Source organism: Artemia franciscana, chromosome 15, assembly GCF_032884065.1.
Source record: "Artemia franciscana chromosome 15, ASM3288406v1, whole genome shotgun sequence".
NCBI classification, from domain to species: Eukaryota; Metazoa; Arthropoda; class Branchiopoda; order Anostraca; family Artemiidae; genus Artemia; species Artemia franciscana.
The window spans coordinates 8,396,929-8,409,260 of record NC_088877.1 but is presented as its reverse complement, the minus strand read 5'-3'; the positions used below and the strand labels follow the sequence as shown (position 1 = coordinate 8,409,260).

Genomic DNA, 12,332 nt, shown 5'->3' with positions numbered 1-12,332 from the left:
ATATATATATATATATTGTCTGTGCATATGCAAAGCCGTATGTACTAATAATGACGTCATATGCAAACGCTCTTTTTACAAACAAACAAACATGCATACACACAACTCGTTTTTATATACATAGATAGATAGATAGATACAATACAATATAATTTGCGTAAAACTTGCGAATATACAACATTCTTCGCTGTCCAATTGTCGCTGCATATAAATAGATTGTCAGGTTTACCGACCCTCGAACATGCAACGTACAATTGTCCATGGGAAAAACAATCAGTATTAAGATCTATACCACATTTTTCTAATGATTGACCTTGAGCTTTGTTAATGGTGATTGCAAATGCTAATCGAATTGGGAAGTGCAATCTTTTAAATTGAAAAGGCAGATCCGTTGGAATCATGGGAATGCGAGGAATAAGAACAGCCTCACCCTCAAAAGGCCCTGTCAAGATTGTGGCCTCTATTAGGTTTTCCATTGTTTTTTTTAAGGCAAGTCGCGTGCCATTGCAAAGCTTTGGTGGGTTGATATTTCTTAAAAGTATTATTGGTACGCCTATTTTTAGTTGTAGTACGTGTGGTGGAAACCCTGAAAGATCTATGGAATTTAAAAATTCAGATGGATAATTAACCGCTTCATTTGGTTCCAAAACTGTGTCGACTGACTTGTAAAGGACTGCCTGGTCATTCAGAGCTTGGCATGCACTACGGTAAGTGTCATGTATAGTACCGTTTACAGTTCTCAAATACTCAAAGGATGTCGGACCGGGTACATTCACCAAAAGCAGGCGTAGAAAGAAGCATTCATGTTGATTGGGGTGAACGGTGTAGAGTCTTCCTATCGTGGTATCTTTGAAGATTGTAGGTTCTTCAGTCATTTTACAATTAGAAATTTCAATTATATAGAGTTTTTTTTAGTTTTTTAGCTTTTTTATTTTGTATAGTTTGTTTATGTATAGTTTGTTTAATTATGTATAGTTTTTTTAGTTTTTTAGCTTTTTTATTTTTTTCATTAGTTTTTAGTTTTTTTTGTAGTTTTTGCCTTTTTTTAGTTTTTTCAGTTTTTTTTTAGTTTTTAGTTTTTTACATTTTTCAGTCTAACCAGGATTTGAACCTCGGACCTTCATTCTCCGTTCTGACACCCTCTCTCACCGAGTGACTTCTCCAGCATGTTCATTTTGGAGTTTTAAATGGTATATTATTAACCAAATTAATGTGTTTTACAATATACTAAGCATCGTCATAACAAAAATGACGACAACTAATTTCATGACGTCAGCCGACACAGAAACATGACGTCACCTGATCCACAGATCCACAGACAGACAACTTATTTTTATATATATAGATATATATATATATATATATATATATATATATATATATATATATATATATATATATATATATATATACATATATGTGTGTGTGTGTGTGTGTGTGTGTGTGTGTGTGTGTGTGTGTGTGTGTGTGTGTGTGTGTGTGTGTGTGTGTGTGTGTGTGTGTGTGTGTGTGTGTGTGTGTGTGTGTGTGTGTGTGTGTGTGTGTGTGTGTGTGTGTGTGTGTGTGTGTGTGTGTGTGTGTGTGTGTGTGTGTGTGTGTGTGTGTGTGTGTGTGTGTGTGTGTGTGTGTGTGTGTGTGTGTGTGTGTGTGTGTGTGTGTGTGTGTAAGGTCTTCATTTTATGGAAGACTTTGAGCCCGTCAAAACTACAGCTGGAAACAACGCTTTGATTGAAGTCTAAGATGAATATTCCTCAACCCAAACTCCTCTGAAGCGGTAACTTCCTTCTGTTGATTTTTATCACTTACAATTATAACGCTAAATTACTTTCTAAATAGTGAAACTGTGCACGGAATTTTTTAAAGCGAAGATCATATGCCTTTTATAGATGATGCTCTTATCCAAAAGGACATAGTTCCAGTGTTAAAAAACAAGTTAAGTATTTAGGTTGAATAGCAACTACTAGATGATTTAAGGCACTTGCTGAACTACATTAAAACTAATTACTTTCGGTAGTAGAAACCATATCAACACCAAATAATACAAAAAAAAATGTATTAAAGGGTGTTCCAGACGAAGCAACTTTTGAACTGCAGAAAGCCAGTTTTAAATATATAGACGACGAAGCTTGAGTATCCATTATAATACATATATAATACATATAATACACATATATTATAATACATATAATACATATATAATATCCATATAGTATGGCTACAATAATACTTGTAGTCATTAATCAACACTTTAGTATTAATGGGTACAAGTCTTTATTATTGATCGGCAGATTAGTCATAACAGGCACAAGAACAGATGAAAAGAGAAACCACTTGAAAGTTTTGTGACTCAAAAATGTTTCCTGTCCTTACTGGCACAAAATTTCATACAGCAGAATCTACCAGACGGAATATCTGGCTGTTTTAACTGAATAACATTTCCACATCTTGTTATAAAACATCATCTACTGTTAGTTATTATTCTTTCAGGCTTTACCAAAACTTCCTATTCCGTCTTTGGAGTTAACATTACAAAATTTCAAATTCGCTACGGTAGCTTTTCTTACGGATGAAGAATTTGAAACAGTTTCTGAAGCATGTAAGGAACTCGAAGGAGCTTCAGGTTCAGCAATTCAGCGGTGCCTACTTGATCGTCAGGAGAAGCAAGATAATTGGGTAAGTATTGATCCTAGACGAGAGCGGTGGCAATAGCCATTTTGTCTTCCTTGTCAACATCAATTTTTTGGTACACTATTTACATTTACAATAAGTTATGGTAATATGTTTCATTTCTTGTTAAAGCTAGCTTATTTTTCGCTAATTTTTTTTTTTTTTTTAACATAAAATGTTATCTGATCCTATTGAATAGTCAGAATTCAACGGTCTTTTTGTTTTGCACAATGTAAACACAATTCATCACCATGGTCAAGGTACATACAAACTTACATAAGCTCACCACAAGACAATACTATCTGTTATAGGGAACGAAAGACCATGCAAAGGTTGAATCCTTCAAAACCTTCTAACATAACAACATCAATCACTATCACTTTAATCGAAAGTAAAACAGTTCAAAATAGGGATGAAACCTTTTTATTGACAGTGAATAGATATAAAATTATTTAACTGGATATTTCGAACACATATACAGTGTTCATCATCAGCAGTAAAACTAAAAAGAGTTTTTAGTTTTACTGCTGATGATGAACACTGTGTATGTGTTCGAAATATCCAGTTAAATAATTTTATATCTTATCACCGTCAATAAAAAGGTTTCATCCCTATTTTGAACTGTTTTACTTTCGTCATAAAAAGGCAGTGTGGTCTTCGAAGTTATCACTTTAATCAGGAGAAAAACTTTAGACCGATTTCAATTTATATTAAATTAATAGTACTAAATAAATTACGTCACTAGTATTAATATAAAAATGAAATAACAAACATTAAAAATACTTTAACCATTAAAACATTACAAAAGACACTTTTTACAATTTTGACGAATCGCCAAGTAGTGACTCTGTTAGATTCCCATCGGAAGCTTCTTCTACTTAAACCACGTATAACTGAGATTGAAAATAAAAACTTGAATATAAATGTAAATTTTCTATACTAGATTACTAACAGTTCTTCAGCTGATTACCCAATTAATAATTTTTCTACTTTCCAACTAAAATAAGTTTTATTGCAAGAATAAATATTGCATTTTCTTCAACGCTAATTATTATTATTAAATCTAATGAAATGAGACTAATTATTTAATCTATTTAAATCAGTTTGAAAAACCTAAGACCATGATATAAACAATAAAAAGTCTAAAAACTTCCTTGAAATAATCATAAATACTTATTCATGTCAGTGCTTGTGTATATCTTCAATTCCCCCCTTCTAATGGTGAAATATGGTGCAATGGTGCAATGATAATGGTAAATGGTGCAACCCAGCTTATAAATGGTTGCACTTGATTGGATACATTTGTAACGTGGGTATTCTTTATTTCTTTGTTATCTTAATGACGAACGCCAACCAAGAGGCAAGAAGGAAAGAGTGGCGCTAATGTAAAATATAACCGAAAATATAAAAGGGATGTATATTGCTCCAAGAAGAGGGAGGAGGTGTGGTAACTTGAAGCAAAATGTCTTTAAGAGCGAGATAAATATGTTCTGGGACTGTTTAAAATTAGCTGTCAGGTTTTTTTTTTAGATTTTCCTTAATGGTCTTGGTTTTGTTTTAAGTGACACTAGGCATGGTCTCAAGTTTTACCGATCAATTTCCAACAAATCAATAAATTGGATTTTTCAACTATTCTACAAATGACATAAAAGTTATGTGATACCTTTTCTTTAAAGAATAAGGTTGGTTTGCTCTTCGAAGATCTAAGTTTCAATATCTCTACCAAAAGAAAGAAAATAAAAGAAGTGAACAAGTCAAAGCAAAAGAGAGTAGTGTACTTATCGCTGCTTATTAATTATTAACGTAGCTTTAATATTTGAAGGCTTATGACTGGTGGCTTGAAGACATGTATCTGAAAAATTCATTACCATTGCCAATCCATTCCAATCCAGGCATGATATTTCCGCGCGAGACTTTTAAGACTACTGAAGAATTCATAAGATATGTCTCCTGCTTCGTTGAAGAAGCATACAAGTTTAAAATCAAAATTGATAGGTAAGTGAAACTAGTTTCGAAGGGACTGAAGAAACAGAATTTAGAGCCTCATTAATCAAATCCTGAATAACAAAGACATTTAAAATTCTTAAAGGAATAATTATCCGTTTTTATCATCAGGCTTTTTCAGAAATCGGTTTTGAAATAGTAAAGTAAAACAACATGTACCACTTATGTCCGTTTGAGGCTAGACAAATATTGTTCGGTTTCACTTTAGTCTTAAGCCTATCATAAAATGTTCAGGTCCGAAGCAAAGAGGTCAAAGTGATGCCTCTGTAACGTAAATGAGAGGGAAGGGTATGGCCTGGATCTAGTTTTCCAGGAGTCAAAGATACTTTTGAGAAGATTTTCTGCTTACAATATAAACGCATTAGGGCAAGGCATTAGATTAGATCTGCACTTGACTTTTGTAAAACAATATAATTATGCTTCAAGTGAGCACGCATTTTGCCAACACTTCTTTCCAGGACGAATGCTATCTCTCTTCTTTTGATGCTATAAGTCTAAGTGTTGAAACTATTTACAGCTAACCAAGCTGCAGGGTAATCGCCTACCTCGATGCATACCTAGAAAAAATATCTGAAGTCTGTGATAGTCCTTTTCGCAGGATTTAACGTTCATAAATGCATCAAAGTATACAGCTGAATCATCGACTAAAAAGGTCAGACTTGGTCGATATGCCTTGCTCTTAATAGCTCGGACAGTAAATCGACCCGGATAAATCCATTAGCTATCTTACCATACACAGGGGTATGTCAACTAAACTTCTGCTGAGGTGACCTTTCCATATGTGAGAATGTTTTTCAAAGCCTTAAGGAAAAGACATAAGCAGGGCTAGTGCTTTGATCACCTAAGGGGTAAAATAACTAGGGAAAAACACTGAAGAAAAAGCTTTATATGTGCTGCTTATACATCTTGAATCACGCCTGTTTGAGGGTGGTTTCATCAAAGCCATCTCATGGTTTCTTCAACCAAAGGCTCAACAACAACCAAACAGCTTCTAAATATTTTTTCGTTGACCTTTCCTTCAATTATGTTCACCCTAAGATGGTCATTTTTGACTGCCTGGTCTACGAATTGAATAAAACCCCAGTGTTAAATTTTTTGCTATCAGTTCATCATTATTTTTTCTTTACTCGAAATGTTACAGCAAACTTTTAAGCCTCACATTTTCTGTCTAAGAAAAGAGGTGGACACATACCAAGCGTCTTTAATGGCCCATTAATGAGTAAAACGCATATGAAAAAAACGAAAGGGGCAAGTTCGTACCTAGGAAAAAGCTAGGGAGGTACTATATTTAAGCTACACCCAACTTGTGAGGGAAAGGGGTCGTTATATTTAGGTTTACCTTATATTTTATTTATATTTGATTTTATATATATATATATATATATATATATATATATATATATATATATATATATATATATATATATATATATATATATATTATATTTACATTTCCGCTTACGTTCATTTTACTCGATAATATCTTAAGTAACCTTGTAACCTTATCTAGTCACACTTATACATTTTGTTAGAGCAATTTTCAGTTTTCAAAATCATTTACAATGTTGATAATAGAACACCTAAGGGGTAGGCGACACCATCTTTTAGTTTCCCCCTCTCAATAGTTTGTTATTGAGTGTTCCTCTGTTAATTAAACTAAGTACAAAAACTTCTTTAATATATTAAATCTAGGTTCTAATATTAGTGAAATTTAGATTTTTTAGTTTTCTACCCTTTTTAAAAGTTTTTGCGCAAATCACACATCTTTTTCACTAGTGAATTTGTTTTCTGAAATTAAATAAAAAAAACAAGTTTTTTTAACTGAAAGTAAGGAGCGACATTAAAACTTAAAACGCACAGAAATTACTTCGTATATGAAAGAGGCTGCTTCCTCATCAACGCCCCGCTCTTTACGCTAAAGTTTGACTCTCTCTCAACTCTTCTTTTTAAAACAGTAAAAAACTTTACCGTAAAGAGCGAGGCGTTGATGAGGAAGCAGCCTCTTTCATATACGAAGTAATTTCTGTTCGTTTTAAGTTTTAATGTCGCTCCTTACTTTCAGTTAAAAAAACTTGTTTTTTTTATTTAATTTCTGAACGTTTTTGAATCAATGCATGTTTTGATTTTGGCTCTCTGAAGAGGAATAATCAAAACGAAATTTGCATATTTTTTTTTTGGCTCAATGACTTTCTCATAATTTTGATCGAATGATTTTGAGAAAAAAAGAGCGGGGGACGAAGCCTAGTTGCCCTCCGATTTTTTGGTTAATTAAAAAGGCAACTAGAACTTTTAATTTTTTACGAATCTTTTTATTGGTAAAAGATTTACGTAACTTATAAATTAGCTTACGTAAAGAACTTTTGTATTCTCATGTTTTTATTACATATATGAGGGGATTCGCCCCATCGTCAGTACCTCGCTCTTTACACTAAAGCTTAAATTTTATCCCAATTCATTAAGAATGACCCCCTGAATCACAAAAGCCGTAGAATAAGTAGTTGAAATTACTAAAAATACTTTAGCGTAAAGAGCGAGGTATTAGAAGGAGGTGAGCCCCTCATATGGGTATTAATTTCTGTTTGTTTTAAGTTTTATTGCTGTTCCTTACTTCCAGCTGAAAAAGCTTTTTCACATTTATTTTTTAATTGTTTTTTTTTTAATAATGCTAGTAAATCCTGCTCTCCCTTCATGGAAATTTTCTTCTCCCATTACAAATTCTCGAAGGAAAGTTCCCCCAGCATATCCCCCTCTTCTCCAGCCCTCCCCCAAACCAAAAAAAATCCTCCTGAAAACGCCTGTATACTTCCCAATAACCATTACTATATGTAAGCACAGGTCAAAGTTTGTAACTTGTTGCCCCTCCCACGGGAACTGTGGGGGAGTAAGTCGTCCCCAAAGACATAGTTATAAGGTTTTACGACTACGTTGAATGAAATGGCTATCTCAGAATTTTGATCCGTTGACTTTGAGAAAATAATTAGCGTGGGAGGGGGCCTAGGTGCCCTCCAATTTTTTTGGTCACTTAAAAAGGGCACTAGAATTTTTCATTTCCCTTAGAATGAGCCCTCTTGCAACATTCTAGGACAACTGGGTCGATACGATCACCCCTGGGAAAAAAAACAAAAAAAAACAACAAAAAAAACAAATAAACACGCATCCGTGATCTGCCTTCTGGCAAAAAATGCAAAATTCCACATTTTTGTAGATAGGAGCTCGAAACTTCTACAGTAGGGTTCTCTGATACGCTGAATCTGATGGTGTGATTTTCGTTAAGATTCTGTATTTTTTAGGGGGCGTTTCCCCCTATTTTCTAAAATAACGCAAATTTTCTCAGGCTCGTAACTTTTGATGGGTAAGACTAAACTTGATGAAACTTATATATTTAAAACCAGCATTAAAATGCAATTCTTTTGATGTAGCTATTGGTATCAAAATTCCATTTTTTAGAGTTTTGGTTACTATTGAGCCGGGTCGCTCCTTACTACAGTTCGTTACCACGAACTGTTTGAAAATGTTAAAAAGTGTGTTTAATTAATTAAAATTATAAATTTGCAACCGGGACCCCTGCCGATAATCCCCAGACCTTATATGAGGGGGTCACTATCGAAAAGAAAATTGAGTTTGTTGAATTAATATCAAATTGAAAGACTCCTAATAGAATAAAATGAATCAATTCATACATTAAAATCTAAAAGAAGACACCGAATTCATGTCTAATTACAAGTCTATGCATGAACCATATTATAAATGGAAGGGAGGGATTGTCTTCAAATTGTAGAAATACCAGATTATAGAAACTATAAAAAATTACCAGATTACTGAATTATCAGAAATTACCTGATTACCAATTTGCAGGAAAACTCTGCGAGAAAGATGCGACTGCTATAAATTCAAATTAACAGAGAACCCAACTGCAATGGTTTTTTCAACTCATCAGTGTCAGGCGCTCCAAAAAGCAGACGAAAATTTACTAGAAGTTTTCCAGAGAAATTGCGTATGGATTGTTCTGGGTACCCGGCTGACGGACCGTATTTCAAACAGTACGGTTGTACGAAAAATGTGGTTCAATCCTGCTTTCTAGGGCTATAATGAAAGAAAGGTTGAGATGGCTAGGCCACGCGGATGAAGGATGACAGATTGACAAGATTGTCCTTTTTGGCCAACCGTCTGGGGCTACATAGGAAGCAGGTCATCCTCGTCTGGGTTGGGAGGGTGTCATAAATAAAGATTTAAAGGAAATGGGAACTTCCTGGGAGGGTGTAAAGAGGGAGGCCTTGAATAGATTAGTTTCTTTCTGTTTTCTTTTTTATGAACAGTTGATGTTTAGCAATTTGATTTTAAAAACTTTTTCCACAAAACAAGTTTTCCAAAGAAAAGTAGAGAGCTCTATTAAACCAAAAATGACCGGAAACAAAGTCAAATACTTTTCCAAGCGTAAAACTACCCCAAATCACTATCAATAAGCAATTGAAACTCAAAACGAACAGAGATTACAATAAATAGCTGAGCCAAACTCAAAAAAAGCATAAATTAGCATGAGTAGGGATTGAGTAATATTAATTTTTGCTCATTTAATATTTGACTCAGCTTTTTATTATAATTTCTGTTCGTTTTAAGTTACATTTATTTAAAATATTTATTTGTGGTAGTTTTACGCTTGGAAGATTATTTGACTATATTTCCGCTAATTCGGCTTAATGGATCTTCCATTTTAATTTTATAACTCTTGGACTTGGCCTGAAAAATAAAACAATATCCTTCCCAAAGGACCCTATCTATGCTTGTTGAGATCCTGGATACACTTACACTCTTTTTATTTACTTAAAACATAGCATTAGCCCCAAAAGTTTTAACTTAATACTCCCAGTACTTCTCGATATAATGCTAAAGTGTCTTCTTGGCAACCATAAGCAAAAAGCCTTTGATTTAGTTTAAAGTAACATTCCGTTTTAAAGCGTAATGGGCTAATTGACGATTGTGGGGGGTTGATATAATTGCTACCCTACAGACGTAATTGCTAGATCGTTTTACTGTGCTGAACAAAATGGCTGTATAAAAATTTTGATCTGATGCATTTGGAAAATGAATCGGCTTGAAAGAAGGGCTGCTTGTCCTCCAATCTCTTTTTACTCTTAAAAAAGGCACCAGAATTTTTAATTTTTAATTGAATTAGCTCCTTTAAAATTTTCAATAATATATATAGGTATTATAAAGTGGTGCAGCTTATTATATTGCTTATATGCCCTTTTGAAAACCTACATGCACGCACTTTTTTCATTTAATTGAAACTCCTGTTAACTTTCCCTCTTACATAAATGTGCTCTGATCACTCTGAATGTTAAAAGAGGCACTAAAACTCCATAGAAAGATGCTCCCACGTAGCCCTCTCTCCTGATCCCCCCGCTAGAAAAAATTCCCAATGAAAATGTCTGTACACTTCCCAATAACCATTTCTATATGTAAACAATGGTCGAAGTTTGTAACTTGCAGCCCCTCCCCCGGGGATTGGGGCGGATTAAGTCGTACCAAAAGACATAGCTATTAAGTTTTTTTCTACTATGCTGAACAAAATGGCTAGAAGAAAAGAAGAAATGAGCGTGGGAGGAGGCCTAGGTGCTCTCCGCTTTTTTTTGTCACTTAAAAATGGCACTATAACTTTCTCTGATACACTGAATATGACGGTGTGATTTTTGTTAAAATTCTATAGCTTGTAGGGGGTGTTTCCCCCTATTTTCTGATACAAGCCAAATCTTCTCAGGCTCGTTACTTTTGATGGGTTAAAAGACTATGCTGAACAAAATGGCTAGAAGAAACGAAGAAATGAGCGTGGGAGGGAGTCTAGGTACCCTCCGATTTTTTTGTCACTTAAAAATGGCACTAGAACTTTTAATTTCCATTCGAATGAGGCCTCTTGCGACATTCTAGGACCACTGGGTCGATCTGATCACCCATGGGAAAAAATAACAACACATAAACACGCATCCGTGATCTGTCTTCTGGTAAAAAATACCAAATTCCACATTTTTGTAGATAGGAGCTTGAAACTTCTAGAGGAGGATTCTCTGATACACTGAATATGACGGTGTGACTTTTGTTAAAATTCTATAGCCTTCTAGGGGGTGTTTCCCCCTATTTTCTTATACAAGGCAAATTTTCCTGGCTCGTTACTTTTGATGGGTATGACTAAACTTGATGAAACTTATATATTTAAAATCAGCATTAAAATTTGATTCTTTTGATGTAACTATTGGTATCAAAGTTTCGTTTTTTAGAGTTTCGGTTACCACGAACTGTTTGATACCGGTAAAAAAAAGTTTCATGGCCAAGCATACCACACTGTTTTACTTAAGATAGTTAGGAAGGTAAACTTTTTTTTTATTGGTTGATCATGTTTAGCTGACCAGCAATAGACCGTTTCGCATTCTTACGCTAAATAGCTTCTTTTACAGAATAGCAATGTGAAACTCCTGTTATTGTCAAGAGCTTTAACCAATGGTGTATTGACTAGTTGGGTCTTAGTTTTTGTTTCTTTAATATTATCACAGTGTAATGTAGTTTATTGTTACCCCTAAAGGGTATTGCCCAACACAATGAAAAAGCTGAGAACCGGTGCTATTTAATATAATCTATCTAAAAATATTACAATGAGGGCTGCAGGGAATGCACAAGCTATGAAACTGTCCAAAAATAAAACAGTCATATCTGCTTCACTTTCGCCTTCCATCTAAATTAAAGAAGTATTGAAACAGAGAAACCTCTCTTCGATATTTTAGTACTTTTGTAATTCTAGTAACTATGTAAATTGCTAGATTTTTATCTATTGAATCATAATTTTTTTATCCTTAATTACCTGATGATTTTAGGGTCGTATAGTTTTTGCTTAGTTGCATATGCCAAGAGTTTCAATGCCTCCTGGGGCAATCTTAGGGACAGAAAACTGTTTTTTAACGTTTTACAACATTTTAAGAACAATATCTTATTTTTCCTGGGACGACTAAGCCCCTTTCAGGCTTATACAGAGAGGTTCATAATTTTGACCATCGTACTATGGCTTTGATGGCTTAACAGCAAGGAAAAATTCCTTTCCATACTGGGCTCTAGCTCTCTGTCCAGGGACCTGAAGATGTCACTGAGAAAGTATCAAGAGGTTTCAAAGGCTAGAAATTCTTTAGCTAAAAAGAAGCCTAACCAGCAAAGAGATGATCTTGCTTTTGAACTAAAGTTTTCTACTTAAATATTATAATGAAATCAAGCTTAAAATTAAAAAAAATAAGTCATTTCAACAAAAGGGTCATTTCTGTCTAACCTTAACCATCCAAGGACAAGCTTTGCACGGGGAAGCCCCACACAAATCTAGATCTAAAGCTTCTAGTATACATGTAATATTTGCCAAACCTTAATTGAGTTGTAATTTTGGATCAGTTACTTTGTTGAACAGAGGTTGTTTGGTTCGTTAATGTTGCTTGAAAATTTATTGTACAAATAATAAATAAAAATATATAGCATAGTTACAAATAAAAATATGAGTAAACCCAGTAAGGTACTGAAAAATAAAAAAGTTAATGAGCACTTTTCAAGACACAAAATAAAGTGCAACCTAAGTTAGTATTTCAACTGCTTGAATAATGACCTTCAGCGTATTATAGTGCAAATCAAACTTA

At 34.0% G+C, this 12,332-nt stretch overlaps 1 protein-coding gene across 1 annotated transcript in view; it reads left to right on the top strand.

Annotated features, from left to right (window-relative positions):
* Window positions 1-12,332, top strand: part of LOC136036005 (choline O-acetyltransferase-like) — a 181,730-nt gene that overhangs the window by 101,857 nt on the left and 67,541 nt on the right. The window contains exons 3-4 of the mRNA XM_065717922.1: window positions 2,488-2,673; window positions 4,490-4,662. Of these exons, the coding sequence (XP_065573994.1) occupies window positions 2,488-2,673; window positions 4,490-4,662 (359 nt within the window). The remainder of the gene's footprint in view (window positions 1-2,487; window positions 2,674-4,489; window positions 4,663-12,332) is intronic.